The 17,848-nt window shown below is 33.9% G+C and overlaps 4 protein-coding genes across 4 annotated transcripts; all 4 read right to left on the bottom strand.

Annotated features, from left to right (window-relative positions):
- Positions 1-782: 782 nt before the first annotated feature.
- Positions 783-4,892, bottom strand: LOC112036317 (cysteine-rich receptor-like protein kinase 15). Its single transcript, XM_065780218.1, has 7 exons — positions 4,092-4,892; positions 2,663-2,773; positions 2,397-2,587; positions 2,091-2,301; positions 1,724-1,961; positions 1,480-1,630; positions 783-1,381 (listed from the first exon to the last, which is right to left on the bottom strand). The coding sequence occupies exons 1-7, from the start codon at positions 4,861-4,863 to the stop codon at positions 1,085-1,087; spliced, it is 1,971 nt and encodes a 656-aa protein (XP_065636290.1). The 5' UTR covers positions 4,864-4,892; the 3' UTR covers positions 783-1,084.
- A 690-nt stretch (positions 4,893-5,582) lies between these two features.
- LOC136070359 (cysteine-rich receptor-like protein kinase 10) lies at positions 5,583-6,427 on the bottom strand. The gene is made up of 2 exons (XM_065780219.1): positions 6,283-6,427; positions 5,583-6,190 (listed from the first exon to the last, which is right to left on the bottom strand). The coding sequence occupies exons 1-2, from the start codon at positions 6,424-6,426 to the stop codon at positions 5,891-5,893; spliced, it is 444 nt and encodes a 147-aa protein (XP_065636291.1). The 5' UTR covers position 6,427; the 3' UTR covers positions 5,583-5,890.
- Positions 6,428-7,722: 1,295 nt separating this feature from the next.
- LOC136070365 (cysteine-rich repeat secretory protein 38-like) lies at positions 7,723-8,822 on the bottom strand. Its single transcript, XM_065780238.1, has 2 exons — positions 7,928-8,822; positions 7,723-7,844 (listed from the first exon to the last, which is right to left on the bottom strand). Exons 1-2 carry the CDS (start codon positions 8,700-8,702, stop codon positions 7,723-7,725), a joined length of 897 nt encoding a protein of 298 aa, XP_065636310.1. The 5' UTR covers positions 8,703-8,822.
- A 3,915-nt stretch (positions 8,823-12,737) lies between these two features.
- On the bottom strand, positions 12,738-15,868 carry LOC112036318 (cysteine-rich receptor-like protein kinase 6). Its single transcript, XM_024069126.2, has 7 exons — positions 15,103-15,868; positions 14,880-14,996; positions 14,663-14,784; positions 14,142-14,352; positions 13,760-13,997; positions 13,115-13,265; positions 12,738-13,034 (listed from the first exon to the last, which is right to left on the bottom strand). The coding sequence occupies exons 1-7, from the start codon at positions 15,866-15,868 to the stop codon at positions 12,738-12,740; spliced, it is 1,902 nt and encodes a 633-aa protein (XP_023924894.2).
- Positions 15,869-17,848: the final 1,980 nt, after the last annotated feature.

A 17,848-nucleotide genomic window follows, 5' to 3' on the forward strand; every position in this document is an offset into this window, starting at 1 on the left:
CTTTTATGGTCAGGGTGGGATTAGGATTACAAGGTTTGAAGGAAAAAAAGGTCATTTGTTTTTTAACTACATTAGAAAATTCTCCCCCAAAATCACTATTTTTTTTTTCTTTTTTTACTACAATTGAATTTTGATTTGAGTTGATTGAAACCCACAAGTGAACTTTTTTTTTTCTTCTTTTTTCATTTATGATGCTCCAAGCAATCCTAAAGGTAAATTGGATTATGAACTGAAAGATAAGACATGGAATTGGAGGTCTGCTAGATCTAATGCCTTTATAACTACTCAGAGTCAACTATTACTTGTTGAACTTAAAGATGAGAATAAAACCTGTTGATGCTACTAAATCTAGGAAGTTTTCTTGTGCTACAATACATGTTGAGATTAGAGATAACTCTAGCAAAGTTAAGTGGTGGAAGCTGCTTTGGTTCCATTTAACTATCCCGAGGCATTCATTTATTGGTTAGTTAGTTGTAATCAACAAGTTGTCCACACGAGATAAAATGGCCAAGTGGGGGTACTTGGGTGATAACTTATGTGTTTTTTTGTAAAAATTTCCACACGAGAGAGTGTTCTTTGTTGTGACAAGTCAGTGATAGTGGGACCCAATAGATTTGATTTTTTTTTTTTTTTTTTACAAAAATGCTACTATATTCATTTTCAAGAAAATGACAACACCACAAAGTTGTATTTAGTTTTTGTATTCACATCCTTTTTTTTTTGGATACTTCTAATGAAAATTGAATACAAATACAAAGCCAAACAAGTTTTTTAGCCGTGAATCTCACCAAAAAAAAACTAAAAATGAATACAAAATACACCCCTTTTTGGCTCTTGCCAAACAGACCCTTGAGATTTAAATGCTCTAATCCCAACTAACTATTTATCCAAAAATAAATAAAAAATTGCTAGCCAGATCTTGCTACACAAACACGAGCACATTCCTTGCCTTGACCATGTTCAAACTTGACCGTGTTCCCTGTCTAAGTGAGATGTCCCCCTCCCTATCTTACAGAAATTTTTGTACATTTTTTTCCCCAGTATTAGAACATGCTACATTGGCAAGCAGTATCTTTGTCAATCTTCACCGTGGTGAAATAATAGAAACAGTATGTTCATTTACAGAAGGAGCTGTTGAAGACAGACCACTTGGAACCACATTACCAACAGAAAGTGCAGGTTGTCTTGGTGGTGAAAGTTCCATTGATTCACTTCCTAGAAGAGCCACCACAGTGGACATGGTAGGCCTGTCTGTAGGATCTTCTTGCACACACAAAAGTCCGATTTGAATGCATCTTTGGACTTCGGATGTCTGGCATGATTCCATCAACAAAGGGTCCACAATTTCCAAATCTTTTCCTTCACTCCATAGTCTCCATACCTGTTAATTGTTTAATCCGTAATATTTTATAGAAATTTTTGTTTCCCAGTTGAAATTATATGAAGTAAAATTGTCAATTAGAGAATAAAGAAATGTACATATGCAAGGAGTGTTGGGGCATGCTGTGTAAGGTAGAAGCGGTTATTCCTTTTTCTGCTAATAATCTCAAGCAAGATCACACCAAAGCTGAAAACATCTGACTTTACAGAGAATAGTCCCTCCATTGCATATTCTGGAGCCATGTATCCACTGTTTTGTTCCCAAAATTATGCTTTCCATTATTATTATCAATAACAAAACCGCTACAACGGGGGGAAAAAGATATAGGAAGAAGCAACTTACTATGTTCCTACAACTCTTCTTGTGTTTGCTGTATTCTGGTTTTCACAAAAGATCCTTGCCATGCCAAAATCTGATATTTTGGCAATCATGTCATGGTCCAACAACATATTGCTAGGCTTCAAGTCCCTGTGAACGATTTTAAGTCGGGAGTCCTCATGAAGATATAGCAGTCCTCTAGCAATTCCACCAATAATGTTATAGCATGTCTCCCAATCAAGTTGCAAGCTTCTTTTTGAATCTAAAATTCAGTACTAAACTAATGTTTAGTGCATTGACATCATGTGTAAAATTGAATTGCAGAAAACTTAAAAGCAATTGAAAATATTAGCATGCTTATGAAACAGAATGTAGGAAGAAAAGAACGAACCAAAAATAAAGATATCAAGGCTTCTGTTGGGCATGTATTCATATATGAGGACCTTTTCCTCTCCCTCTATGCCACATCCCAATAGCTTCACAAGATTCCTATGTTGAAGTTTAGCAATTAGTATGATTTCATTCTTAAATTCCTCTAAGCCTTGCCATGACTTTCTCGACAGCCTTTTCACTGCCACTTCCTTCCTATCTGGTAGCGTACCCTGAAAGAATTCCAAAGTCAGATGCAAATGGGGCTAATGAAGCAATACAGCTACATGGAAGTAAGCACAAAAATTTGAAGTACAAAGTGTCTTACCTTGTACACGGTGCCAAATCCACCTTGACCAAGCTTGTTTGAGTCTGAAAATTCATCTGTAGCGGATCTAATTGTAGCTAGATCGATAAAAGGTAGTTCCTCAGAGATCAACAATTCACCTTCTCGTGTGACTGCAACTACAGTGGGGCTTGCTAACTCGTGCAATAATGCATGCTGGCTTCTCTCCTCATCTACCAAAGACAGAGTCTTGGTTATTAATAAATCAGATAATTAGGATGTTTATTTAGAAAGATATATAAATTTACCTTGTTTTGTTCCCTTCTTCAATCGGCAACAAACAGCCCAAGAACCAAGTAGAACCACTAGTGTTGATATACATGTAAACATTGCAACCATCCAAATTTTCAGTTTTTCCCCTGTTTTTCAACGGAAAGACTTTCTCAATAGCTATTAAAAGAAACAACACAGTACTAAATTTTCTAGCATTCAGTTCTTTTCTTTCTTTTACCATTTTTTCCCGACCTACCTTTCAATTCAGGTTCACCCAGAGGTATAGCTATGATTTTATTGTATGACACATCAATCTCTCAAGGCAGGAATCATGGAAATTAGAATCGTTTACAGCCTTTTACATTTAATTAAGTTCAAGCTGACATATCATTTCCAAAACTAGTACTAGACTGTGTTTTTGTCTTAATAGCAGGGGTAAGGATAACAGATTCTCAACATATTCCAATCAATGTCATCTAGTAATGTGTGTAATGTCAAATATGCATTGCACAAAAGACATATATAGGCTTTTTCTTGAAGCAACAATGATACATTACGAATTTCATAACATTTTTCACAATTTGTTAAGGTGGCAAACTATGATTAGTATAACATCACTTTCACATGGGATGAGCATTGACATCATTTTTATTGTACATCAATCACAACATGTCATCTTCACAGACTTGCAGTTGTGAAAAATGTAGTGAAATTTGTTGTGTTAGTAGACTTCTTGTTCTCAAGTGTTAATGTAATGCAAAGGAAATTGTCAGACAAGTGATGGAATTCTTTCATTGTGCTGACCGATTTAAGAATTCCAAAAACATGATTACCAGGAAAGTTTGTTGGGAGAAACCTGATCCGGGATGGATGAAACTTAACACAGACGGAGCCTCCAATTCTTTGCTAGGCATAGCAGGGGGAGGGGGTCTGTTAAGAGATGACGCAGGGAAATGGGCTGTGGGTTTTGCCAGGAAAATTGGGAAAGCAGATAGCTTATTGGCTGAGCTTTGGGCACTCAGGGACGGATTGTTGTTGTGCCAACAGATGAATTTGACTGCTATTATTATAGAACTAGATGCTAAAGCCATAGTTGATGCGCTTAATAACCCGACCTACTCTAACTCTATTGTTTCTGCCCTCTTTGATGACTGCAGGAAATTGGTTACTAGTTTCTCCCAGCACCGCATCAGACACGTCTACCTCGAGGCCAACAGCTGTGCCGATCGCTTAGCTAGTTTAGGATGTTCACAAGTTTCAGACTTTATTTTGTTCTCTAGTCCGCCTGTGGGCCTTTTGAATGTGTTTGAGGCTGATAGCCAAGGGTTGTACTCTAACAGGCTTTGTCCTGAACCTCTATTTTCTTCCTAGTTTTAATGCATATTCCACTTTACCAAAAAAAAAAAAAAATGTTAATGTAATGCACTGATAGAAAATAAATTATCAAAGATTGAATGACCTTACCTTTGGAACTTGGGTAAGTTACTAGAACGCTTGAGGAACTATAGAATCTGTACAGCTGATACCTCACATTACAATTCCTACTAACAACAATTCCACCTTCACGAGAATAGCAGCAAGCCTTCAAATCGCCTATAGCAGATTCCAGACAATTATGACAGATTACATCAGAAATGTCCCTAGTACACTGTACTAAACCAAAAATTGTTCTGTTCTTAGAAAATTGAATTTCCCCAGTTGCAAACATGCGCTTATTAGAAGGATTGAGTGCTGCATCATTTGAAAGGACATTCATTAAATGCTTCAAAACCTTATTAAAATGAACCGGGTCCTCATTTGATATAGTTTTCTCCCTTTTATTCCTGTCAGGATACTTCCCAGCATAAACCATAATTGAGAATTGCTGGTAGGAATAGCGAACTTGACAAAGTTCTAGATATATTACCACTTCTTCATTCTTGCACTGCAAGATTTCTTTGTTAGCAGTCTCAATACAAGTTTTACAAGCTGTGGAGTTGATATCCCCTCTACACAGTGCTTCACCATAGACTTTGTTAGTATCTCCAAAAGAAGTGCTGTTGAAACCTGTTACTGAAGTTCTGGAAGGCAATAACCCAAGAAGGTGCATGAGGTTCTTTTCAAATGGGCTGTTATGTGTGTAATTTTGGAAATCATTTGAACAAAAAAGAAAGAGATAATCTTCAGCAGCAACAATTTTGGGCATGTACAGTGGTATAATGAAGAAAAGCATAGCTGAAAGTGTACCTTTGTCCATCTTCCTAATTTGATAACAAATTGGATCAGCTGAACACACTAAAGATGGAAAAAAGAAATGTACAGAGATTTCTAGCTCACGAGGTCCTATAATGTTGCATGACTTTCCATGTTTGACAACAAACAATGTGTGGTCCAAAAAGGCTGCGCGACATTCCATGATCGACAACGATGTGTTGGCAGAATTTTCTATACGGTTAAGTGTTAACCATCACTCAGAAGCTGCCGTTCTCAAAGAGTGAATCTTGACTGGAAAAGAGTTGGGTCTTTTTTGTTTTTTCTTATTTTTGTTTTGAAGAGTCAAAGCAGTTGGGTCTTGGGCGGACTATAGTATGCAAGTTGTTGATAGTGACCGTGAAGATACCAATAGTCTATGTGGTGTGCTTGTATAGTCTATATGGTATGTCAATATCAGAGTTAAATTTGCAGATCAAACGTACTTTCTGTTAACATTCTTTATACGTCAAAGTAATATAATCAAGTTCAATTTTAAAATAAAATCAACAATGACATTATATAGGACTAGCTATAAGTTATTTATTAATTTTCTTTCTTTAGGCCATGCTCCAAAAAGAGAGAATTCATGCTCCATTCATAGTTCTTAAGCAAGTTTCTAGGACAATATCTCCACATGCATTTGTTGGCTTAACATAGTAAATTTATTTCTAGTAAAGTAGTTGAGTCAGGAAAACGAGAAAACCAGAAGCAAGGTTCAGCATAATAGTATATGTTTATAGCAGAAAGCAACTGTTTTTTACATCTTTATCATATGACTTATATATTACAATGATCAAGCGTAGGGTTTATATACTAGATAATTGTAGACTAACACTTGAATTAGTTTGCTTTCTTCTACAAGTAAATGGGCCTATAACAGGTTTGGGCTTCTAAGGCCATATTATCTTTAATGCCCCCATAAACTTAAGGTATAACCCTGAGTTTGTAAGGTCTTCAATGTCATGACCTGTCTGGAAACACACAAAACAAATGTCGGCACTGCGAGATATCAAACCGATCCCTCATCTCCATCATCGAGGCAAAACACCTGAACTTATTAAGCCATTGACTGAACAGCTGCTAGGATTTGTTTCATAGTGATCTGTGAATCTCCCCACAGAGAAAGCGGGTCGTTCAGGTCGACAAAGTGTCATAGTTTGACCTTTAAGCATTTGGACAACAGAGAACATTTTTGGCCTGTAATATGCATCTTCTTGAACACATAGTAAACCAATATGAACGTATCTCAAAAATTCATCTGAAGAACATGAATTAGTCAATAAAGGATCCATCAACTCCAATCCTTTTCCTTCATTCCATAATTTCCATGCCTGCCATGAATCATCATCTAACAGGGTCAGCAATTGCGGCAACACCAGTAATCTTGATGAACGTATTAACAATACATGCCAGACAAACTTACATATGCTTGGAGGCTGGGAGCACGTTTTGATTGATGGAAGCCGGCATTCCTTATCCCAGTTATGATCTCAAACAAGAGAACTCCAAAGCTATAAACATCAGACTTTATGGAATATAATCCTTCCATAGCATACTCTGGAGCCATATATCCACTGATCAATGTAATTAAATACTTGAGTCAACAAAAATATATATATGATGAGCTTAATAAAAGACAATTACATCTTATAAAAACACATAAAATTAAATAGTAAATTTCTTGAAAGAATACTTTTCTCTTTTTAAAGTTTTCCTACCAACTACTAAGTTCTAATTTGAATGGATGGTTTTGTTCAGAAAATTATTCGCTAGCAAAATTTCACCATGCGTTTTCCCTTTCTGTCCTATAATTCCACAACAGAAATAAATAAATAAAAATCCTTCATAAAAGGTAGGGGAAAGAGGTGTTGGGTTTTTTTTTTTTTTTTTTTTTAAACTGAAGATCAGGAGAATAAAGGACTACTTACTATGTCCCAACTATTTTAGCAGTATTAGCTTCATGTTCATTTCCTTCAATAATTCTTGCCATCCCAAAATCTGAAATTTTTGGGTTCATGTCATTATCCAACAACACATTGCTAGGTTTTAGGTCCCTATGAATTATTCTAAGTCGAGAATCCTCATGAAGATAAAGTAATCCCCGAGCAATTCCATTTATGATATTAATTCGTCTGCTCCAATTGAGTTGCTCTCGTCTATTTGCATCTAACCATATAAATGTAGAGAAAATACTCAAAGATTGAAAAATCACATTAGGTTTATAAACTTTTATTTTTTTGAGTTAATTGTGAACTTAAATGAAGGAAACAAACCAAAGAGAGAGAAATCTAGGCTGCTATTTGGCATGTATTCATAGATAAGCAGCTTTTCCTCCCTTTCTATGCAAAAACCTAAAAGCCTGACAAGATTTTTGTGTTGAACTTTCATAATGAGCAGAACTTCAGTGGTGAATTCCGTTGAACCTTGTTCAGAACAACCGGAAAGCCTTTTCACTGCGACTTGCTTTCCATCACTCAGTATACCCTACAAAAGACGATTTCATTTAGCCCCAATTCACTTAATGAAGAAATAGAAAACTTGTACAATTTAGATTCAAACGTTCCCTCTATTTTCAGAAATTAAGCTGTTGTTACCTTGTAAACAGTGCCAAAGCCCCCTTCTCCTAACTTATTTGAATCACTGAAGTTGTCAGTAGCTGCACTTACTGATGCAAAATCAAAGTAAGGGAGTTCTTGATCTTGCTGGTCATTTCTTCCTAGAAAATTTTGGTGCTGAAAGTCAGCGTTATGTTGGTCATGAACGGTAGGAAAAATAGGTCCTTGAGTTGCAATTTCATTCTTCCCTGAACAGAAATAGAATTAGACAAATATGAGAGAGTAGATTTCAAGCAACTTTGTATCAATCACCTTACTTTTTTTGCTTTTGTATTCATTGCAAGCCAGTAAACGAGAGCAATCAGTACTACCACAAGGCATACTGGTACAACCGTCAAGATTATGATCATCCATATTTTCCTTAAACTACCTGCATTCAATTAATTATTGATCATTGTCACTTCATAAAACAATAAATAATATGTCAATCAAAAAGTGTTTATGGATACTTACTTTCCCCATTCATATTATTTGTGGAAGAAGGTAGAACTTGATAGAAGTTGTATAACTCATAGCGCAAATAGCAACTACGACTAAAAAGTCTTGCACCAACAGAGAAAAAGCAGCATGTTTGAATATCTGATATAGCCTTCTGTAGGCATGAGTTACATTGATTTGCAGACAAGTCAGTACCGCACTGCACTAGAGCATAGATTGTATCATCTTTAAAGGGTTCTTCTTGAGTAGCATACATGTTAGGATCAAAAGCTGCCTTTTTCGCAAGGTTACTCAATACATTGTTTACAACACCTTTGAACAATTGTGGCTCTGAAATGTTCTCTTCATTTTGTTTGGGAATGTTTCCTGTGACATCCAATTGGCCAAAGAAATTTTGGTTTGAGTAGCGAAATTGGCAAAGTTCCTCCCCTACAAATGCTTCCTTACTGTTTGGACAGAGCTTCACAATATCTGTTGTTGCAAGGCTTACACAGCTGTGACAGTCGTTTCCATTTACGTAGTTGAAGCACATATACAGTCCATAAACTCTATCTGGGTCATTTCCAGAAGAAGTTTTGTAGAACTTTGTAAAAGAAGAATTTGAAGATAAAGAAAGGAAGAGATCTTCGAGGTTATTTTCAAAAGGACTACCCGCCGTGTAATTACTAGTGCTTGAACAAAGCTCATCAGGAGGATCATTAAGAGGGTCAGCACAAGCAAGTTCATAAATGAGAGCTAGAAAAGAACAAAGCTTAAGCAATTGAATCATTCTTGAAAGCATACTTTGCATTCTTACTACTACCAAAATGAAAATGGCCGAGTCTCTCGAAATGGACTGTATCCTTTATCCTGTTTCACCTTAGGCCTTATAATATAATTTTGTCATTATTTTATACGAAAAATCATGGAGTCACTAAAATTGATACACAATTTCTTGGAAGAATTCTTAGGCCAAAATTTCTGTATCAATCATTTCCTAGATTTTTCCACTGAGCACATTGTGGAAATAATTTTTGTTTGACTTCGAAATTCAAAGAAATATTAGAGCTCACCTGCTCAAGTAGGGAAAGACTCAAGGGAGAGAATTAGAGCCACAATTGAAAGTGACTAAAAACAAAGAAACATCTCATAATTATGAAGGAATCCTGATAAGAATAGGTATAAATCATTATCTTGTTCATTTGCTATGAAACCCGGTCCATCTATTGTACTTATTAAGCAAGTTAATTTTACATTTAGAGTCTGTTTGAGAACAACTTATTTAACTGAAACTAAAAATTTTTGATAAAATGAGCACATTGTGGAAATAATTTTTGTTTGACTTCGAAATTCAAAGAAATATTAGAGCTCACCTGCTCAAGTAGGGAAAGACTCAAGGGAGAGAATTAGAGCCACAATTGAAAGTGACTAAAAACAAAGAAACATCTCATAATTATGAAGGAATCCTGATAAGAATAGGTATAAATCATTATCTTGTTCATTTGCTATGAAACCCGGTCCATCTATTGTACTTATTAAGCAAGTTAATTTTACATTTAGAGTCTGTTTGAGAACAACTTATTTAACTGAAACTAAAAATTTTTGATAAAAAAAATATAGATAAAACTAAAAGGTAGCTGATATAGTACAGTAAGACTCATGAATAGTAACAAAAAAAAGAAGCTAAATAGTAAAAAAAAAAAAAAAAGATTTTTTAAACTAATGTCAAATGCAATCTTAATCATATTGCAATTCTTAAGTAATGGGCCAGTATGGGGGCATAACATCCACTGAGATGGGAGAAGTTATACCCTGTATTGAGTATATGCTTCTCCTATCTCACAATTGGTGGGTCTCACTCTGTAATGGAACCCACTAATTGTGAGAGAGAGGAAACATATACCTAACGTAAGGTATATTTTTCCTTAACGTGGGCCTAGTGAACATTCACCAGTACAACAAAAGGAAAAGTCTTGTTGTGTTTCACTAAATGCAAACGATGATTGATGGGAAGTAACAAATACTGATATCAAAAGGGAGGGCTTTTTGTAGGCATTCATTTTTAGGTAGTGGTGCTCAGCTATCAACCATTAAAAAATAGGTTAATTTGAGTTTAGTTCAATGTACCTCATGCCTATAGCTCCGTTGGAGGAATTATTCAACCTTACCTAGTATGAATTTAGTAATTTTTAAAAAAAGTTTTGTTTTTTTGCTTTTTTTTTTCTCAACCTTTTAGCAAATAATCTATATTTTAGTATTTTTAAATAAATTAGCTTTTTCTTATAAAAAAAAATATAAATTAGCTTTTAAATTTTTGTAACACGTTTAACAAGAATCATTCTTGAAAGCATACTTTGCATTCTTAGTACTACCAAAATGAAAATGGCCAAGTCTCTCAAATCATGGAGTCACTATTGTTGATACATAATTTCTTGGAAGAATTAATTCTTAGCCCAAAATTTCTGTATCAATCAATTTCCTAGATTTTTCCACAGAGCACATTGTGGAAATATTTTTTGTTTGACTGAGTCACTGAGGAATTCAAAGGAATATTAGAATTTGTATTTTGTAGCTTGTAGGATTGTGGATAACATGATTTGCCAAGTCCAAACACTTGCAGACCGTAAAAGTAGTTTCCAGAAGGACGTCGGTTTTGAAATGCTAATACGCCTTGACTTCAAAATTCAAATGCTTTATGATTTGAGAGAAAGATCAATGACGCCACTCCATCGCTCGATCAAGTGAACTTTTTTTTTTTTTTAATATATATTTTTTAATTTCATTGATTGGCTAAAAAGCTCAGGTATATATAGAAGCAAACACAGACGCAAAGGAGAGAATTAGAGTCACAATTGAAAGTGATTGAAAACAAAGAAACATCTCATAATTATGAAGGAATCCTGAGAAGAATAGGTATAAATCATTATCTTGTTCATTTGCTATGAAACGCTGGCCCATCTATTGTCCTTATTAAGCAAGTTAATGTTACATTTAATCATATTACAATTCTTAAGTAACGGCCAATATGTGGGCATACCATTCACTTAGGTGGGAGAAGTTATACCTTGCATTGGGTATATGTTTCTCCTCTCTCACAATTGATGAGTCTCACTCTTTAGTGGAATCCACCAATTGTGAGAGAGATGAAACATATACTGAGTGTAGGATATTTTTTTTCCCTGAGGTGGGCTTAGAGAACATTCACTAATACAACAAATAGGAAAAGTCTTGTTGTGTTTCACTAAATGCGAAAGATGATTGATAGGAAGTAATAAATATTGATATGAAATGGGAGAGCTTTCTGTAGGCACTCATTTTTAGGTAGTGGTGCTCAACTGTCAACCATTAATAAATAGGTTAATTTGAGTTTAGTTTAATGTACCTCATGCATGTAGCTGAGCTAGAGGAACTATTCAACCTTACCTAGTATGAATTTTGTAAATTTTAAAAAAGGTTTTGTTTTTTGCTTTTTATCTCAAATTTTTAGCAAATAATCTATATTTTAGTAGTTTTGAATAAATTAGCTTTTTCTTATAAAAAATATATATAAATTATCTTTTCAATTTTTGTAACACATTTAACATAAAAAACTAAAAATTATTAGAAATTATATTTTTTTATCAACTCAATGCAAAATAAATAGTTCTCAAGCAGATACGCAATTGTCTTGCTCAAAGGATTGTGCTTAATAGCTAGCTTGTTCAAGCCTCGAGCTTGCAGATATTAAATCAACCTGGGTCTAAGGTTTTAGGCCCAGCCCAATTGAGCTGGCCGGATCAGAATGGCCTAGTTTTAGATAGAGCGTTTCAGATCTGCTTGTGGGGTTTGCCCTATCATAACACTTAGGAGCTTTTCCCCATCCGATAATTACGCTAAAATAGTTCACCTTCGTTTAGCAACTCTTGCTGTCTCTCTAGCCAACCAGAAAATAAACTAAAATAAAGAATGAAAGGGAAATTGCCCTCCTAACAAAAGTCAACGAATCTTTACAAGATTTCATGTTAGTAACTATGTGATGACAGTAAATATTGGTCATATTTTTCTACCAAAAAATAAATATATGATTAGTAGCCTAGTACACATGGTCGGACCGTTATTTTTATATAAATATTTCTTTTATATTTTCATAATTTAATGCAAAGTCTTTTTTTTTTAATTATTTATTGCAGTATTTAAGAATGCTAGGTGTAGTGTAGGTCATTTTAGTTGTATGTATTTGCGCTTCAAAGTCAACAAATAATATTACATGTCAAATGTTTTTCCTGTTTTTGTCAAATTTAAATTAGATAGCAATAAAAATACGTATTACATATTGTCCACTCTCTCGTTGTTGTTCATTTTAAACTTTGGTTACTTTATAAATAAGAAAATGAGACATATTGCAGTTTACGATTAGTAGAACATGAAGTGAATTGCTCCGAGTGAGACAATTAAATTTTTACTGTATGAAGATTTAACTTGTCTTTTTTTGGCCCATATCTCTAAGTCTTTTTTTTTTTTTTTTTTAATATATAGAAATGAGGAACATCTTCCGTTGGAATTAAAGATGGGCATTGGAAAATTTGGAATCACAAACACAAGTCCACAACTGAAATTGAAAAGGCACATACATTGTATAGGTAACTACGTCCTTGACCAAATTTTTGGTCTTGCGAACATTCTGTATTCCCTTGGGCAGGAGGTTCCCCTATGTTTTCCTTGTCCTCTCTTGCATCCCCTTGAATAAAATTTTATCACCTTTAACTATTAAACAAAACAAAAACTACGGTCCAAACAGAATTTTGAAACCGTGTCTAACGACAAGGCACACATTTGAAGTTTGAAATTAACCCATTCCTTGCTTCCATCAGCGAGGCAAAATACTAGAAATTGTAACAGCATTGACAGAGCAAATGACATTGGTTTCTTTGTAATCAGAAAATCGTCCCCCAGAGAAAGCAGGTCGCTGCGGCGGGCGAAGAGTCACGGTCTGTCTATTCAACATAAGAACAACAGAAGACATGGTTGGCCTATGAGATGCATCTTCTTGAACACAAAGTAAACCAATATGGACGTGTCTTAAAAATTCTTCTGGATCACATGAATCAGTCAATAAAGGATCCATTAACTCCAACACTTTCCCTTCATTCCATGACTGCCATGCCTGCATGCATCATTTTTCAACATCAACTACATTCCAGTAGGTGCAGTGACACTTAGAAATTTACCTAGATAATGACTTACACATGTTAGGAGACCTGGACCTTGATTTGACCAATTCGAGCCACCGTTCCTTCTTCCAGATATGATTTCAAGCAAGAGAACTCCAAAACTAAAAACATCTGACTTAACGGAATATAATCCTTCCATAGCATACTCAGGAGCAATGTATCCACTATTCAAAATAAATCAATGAAGGATCAATGAGCAATCTATGCTACTATATAACATGTAATTTTACAATAAAAACTTAAAATTAACATGATAATGAATACGATTGATGTCACATTAACAATAAATGAAATAAATAATAAATAATTTTTAACTTTTTTTATTTTGTGTTTAAAAGTTACATATCGATTTATATGGCTTATATTGTAAAATTTGTAGTAGTTTGTAGCACACACAAGCATAAATATAAAATTTAAAGTAATGTTTGGCACATTTTCTAACCTACTTATATAGAACAATATAGGCATACGTTGAAAACAAAAATCAGTTAACACATGATACCTTATAATATAATTGATTTTTTAAAGAATTTTTTAATATTATTGATGTTGAAACATATGTGATGGTAATAATTTTGTTTTATTTAATTTTGTCCCACTCATTCTTGGGATAATATTGAGGAAATTGAACTAAAAATTGAAAAAACATTTAACTTACTATGTCCCAACAATTAATCCTGTGATGGATTCACTTTCATTTCCTTCAAATATTCTTGCCATTCCAAAATCTGAGATCTTTGGATTCATGTCATAATCCAACAACACATTGCTAGCTTTAAGGTCCCTATGAATGACTCTAAGTCGAGAATCCTCGTGAAGATATAAAACCCCTCGTGCAATTCCACTAATAATACTAAGACGTCTACTCCAATTGAGCTGCACACGTTTCTTTGGATCTATCCATTGCAAATAGACATAAAGTTCGAAGTGTAAGATAAGCACCTCGGTATATTGCTTACTTTTAAACGTTCAATTAAAACATAATTGGATCTAAGTTCTTTTAAGGCAAAAGAATTTGAAAGGAAATGAAGGAAACAAACCAAAGAGAAAGACATCTAGGCTGTTATTTGGCATATACTCGTAGACAAGCAACTTTTCATCTCCTTTTACACAAAAACCCCAAAGCCTGACAAGATTTTTGTGTTGAAGTTTCATAATTAGTTGAACTTCAGTGGTGAATTCCCTCAAACCTTGTTCAGAACTTTTTGAAAGTCTCTTGACAGCTACTACCTTTCCATCACTCAGTATACCCTACAAAATAACCAAAAAAAAAAAAATTATATAAAAAATTATTCTCATCAACTTATATAGTAACAGATAAGGAAAATGTTAAAATTATTAGTAATATTACTACAAAATACTTACAAATGTACATAACAATGAATATGTTTGGTACTACTTTAGTAACATTATAAATAAACATTTGAATTAATTATATTCTTATGGTTAGTGATATCAATTTGTAAATTTAATGTAATAAATTTTGTAGTGTCCCTAATATCACTTATTTAATGTTTTGTACTCAAATACCAGTGACATAATTTGTTAGAGAAACTATTACCTTGTAAACAGAACCAAAGCCACCTTGTCCAAGCTTATTTGATTCAGAGAAGTTGTTAGTAGCTTCACATATAGATGTCAAACTAATATTAGTGGATTCCTGATCTTCCATGTCTTTTCTTCCTGGAACATGTGTTATTGGAGTAATCATAATTTTGTTCTTTCCCGAATAATAAAATTAACAGGAAAGAAAGAGAAAGCAAACACAATAATCTTACTCTTTTGAGTTCCTTTATTCTTAACGTGACAGTAGACACAATATCCAAATAGTGCTATTGCCAGGCATACTGATACAATTGTAAGGATTATGATCATCCATTTTTTCCTTTCACCACCTGCATTTTAAACCAATCATTTGAAGTATATGATTGACAATCAATTACATAAAATTATAATATAAACAAATCGTGTTAAACGAAATAAATAGTTGCAAATACTTACTTCCAGCTATCAAATTTTTTGGTGGTGCTGGTGCATCACCATAGAAAGGATATACCTCATACCGTAAATAGCAACTAGTACTCATAACTCTAGCACCAATAGCAGAATAGCAGCAAGTTAGAATTTCTGTGATAGCAATGTGAAGGCATGAATTGCAATTTTCTGCAGATAAATTTCCTGAGCACTGCACTAGAGCATAGATGGTTCTATCTATGAAGGGCACTTCACCAGTAGCATACATGTTGGCCAAAGAACCAAAAGCTGCCTGCTTTGTAAGATCACCTAGTGTGTCATTCACAATGGATCTATATTGCTCTGGTTCCGATATATTCATCATGTTTATTTGTGTAAAAAGATGCCCTGTGACATTTGACATGTACTGGTCGTAGAAGTCTTTATATGAGTAACGAACTTCACATAATTCTTCCCATATAACCGCTTCCCTTGCTTCCGGACAAAGCTTCGTGAGGTCTGTTGAAGCCATTGTTATGCAATCCTGACAGCTTCCATTTGTGATATAGATGAGGCACATGTAGAGGCCAAATAGTCTATCTGGGCCATTTCCAATAGACGTATAATAGAATTTTGAAACTGAAGCATTTGAGTGCAAAGAAAGGAAGAGATTATTGAGATTATATTGAACTGGACTGCCAATAGTAGTGTTTGAACAAAAGTTATAAGGAGGATCAGCAAAAGCTAGGACGAAGAGAGAATAGAGCAAAAGAATTCGAGTAAAGCGAAAGCAATCAACGTGGGAATGAACCATATCTTGGTTTCTTTGCCCTAGCACAATGATGATGGTGAAGTCCTACTTTGTAGCTATATACATAACATGCACTCGTGGGAGTAACCTCTATTAAATATTAACCATTCAAATAATCTCTAAATTTCTTGGAAGACTTCAAAAATCTACTTAAATCAATCGCTGTCTCAAGATTTTAGTCAGAAACACGGTAAGGTTTTGTTATGACTTTTTCTTTTTCTTTTTTATTTTTTAAATATTTAATTATTGGCAAGATAAAATAATACACGTAATGGTGTTATGTTTTCAAGGTTATAGGTAATTTTAATTTATTACTGTCTAATTAAAAAAGGTACAAGCATTATGTAGCTTTTGGAACGTTGAGATTTTCTAATATCCTTCATTTAAAAATAATAATAATAAGGGGAGAAGAAGAAGGCCGTAGGAAAATAAGAAAAAAAAAATTTACTTTGGTAGCTTCTTAACTAGTTGTTTTCTGGATTCCTAGAAGGTGTAATATTTGCAATAAATATAAAATATACTGAGCCTAATTCTTGACATTTTGTAGACCAACTAATTATCATGGCGGTTTATCTATTTGCCCAATGTTGGGATGTGCATTTGATTTTGTCCCGTAACTAGCAACTAATTACCCAAAAATTCCCACAACAATGACCATTGGAACCCAAAGATTCACCTTATTAAGATTTGTAAAAATACCATTATAAGTACATGGTTTGCTAGAATTTACATGTGTTTATGTTCTTTAGTATATGAGTTCCCCCCCTCTCTCCCCCAAATTATTCCCTTTGACTCATCAAGTAAAAAGGTATTTGTTGTTTGTTTGTTTAGAACCCCTTAAAACAGGTTTTTTAACCTAATTAACTAACCAAGTTGATTGTTAGGTTTATTATTCAGATCTAGGTTAAACAAGCATGTATTATATCATGCATAGCAGCGGAAAAGTAAATAACACTATGATAAGATGACTCAGGAAAATTGATAAAATGAACCGTTTCAAGATAAAAACCTGATGATGATTTGACTTAGCTACCCTCAAGGTAAAGTAAATTCACTATAAGATAATTGAAGTTCTTAAAAAAGATTTAATCCTAAATCTATTACTATCTCATGTAGTAACTTACTGATATGACCATGTGCAAGTTTCGAATCCACGGACTTCTTCTTTCCTTGGATTTACTGCAACACAAACTCTCTAATTAGTGACTCCAAGACCACCCTTAAAAGTTTAGATTATCAGCAGTTGTTGATCTTGTTACAGTAACTTCAGATCAATCGGATCTAATGATATGAGAATGATTTCCGACAGTGACTTTGATAGAGGAAGGCATAATACTTTTTAGATCTCACAAAAGCACCTCCAAGGTCTCTTCAAAACATGCCTTGGGGTTTCCTTTATATACTATATAAAATATATTTGAAACCCTAATCACATTTATTAAATATTAACCATTCAAATAATCTCTAAATTTCTTGGAAGACTTCAAAAATCTACTTAAATCAATCGCTGTCTCAAGATTTTAGTCAGAAACACGGTAAGGTTTTGTTATGACTTTTTCTTTTTCTTTTTTATTTTTTAAATATTTAATTATTGGCAAGATAAAATATTACACGTAATGGTGTTATGTTTTCAAGGTTATAGGTAATTTTAATTTATTACTGTCTAATTTAAAAAGGTACAAGCATTATGTAGCTTTTGGAACGTTGAGATTTTCTAATATCCTTCATTTAAAAATAATAATAATAAGGGGAGAAGAAGAAGGCCATAGGAAAATAAGAAAAAAAAAATACTTTGGTAGCTTCTTAACTAGTTGTTTTCTGGATTCCTAGAAGGTGTAATATTTGCAATAAATATAAAATATACTGAGCCTAATTCTTGACATTTTGTAGACCAACTAATTATCATGGCGGTTTATCTATTTGCCCAATGTTGGGATGTGCATTTGATTTTGTCCCGTAACTAGCAACTAATTACCCAAAAAT

The sequence above is a fragment of the Quercus suber genome, unplaced genomic scaffold, assembly GCF_002906115.3.
Source record: "Quercus suber isolate HL8 unplaced genomic scaffold, Cork oak 2.0 scaffold_228, whole genome shotgun sequence".
In the NCBI taxonomy this organism is placed as follows: Eukaryota; Viridiplantae; Streptophyta; class Magnoliopsida; order Fagales; family Fagaceae; genus Quercus; species Quercus suber.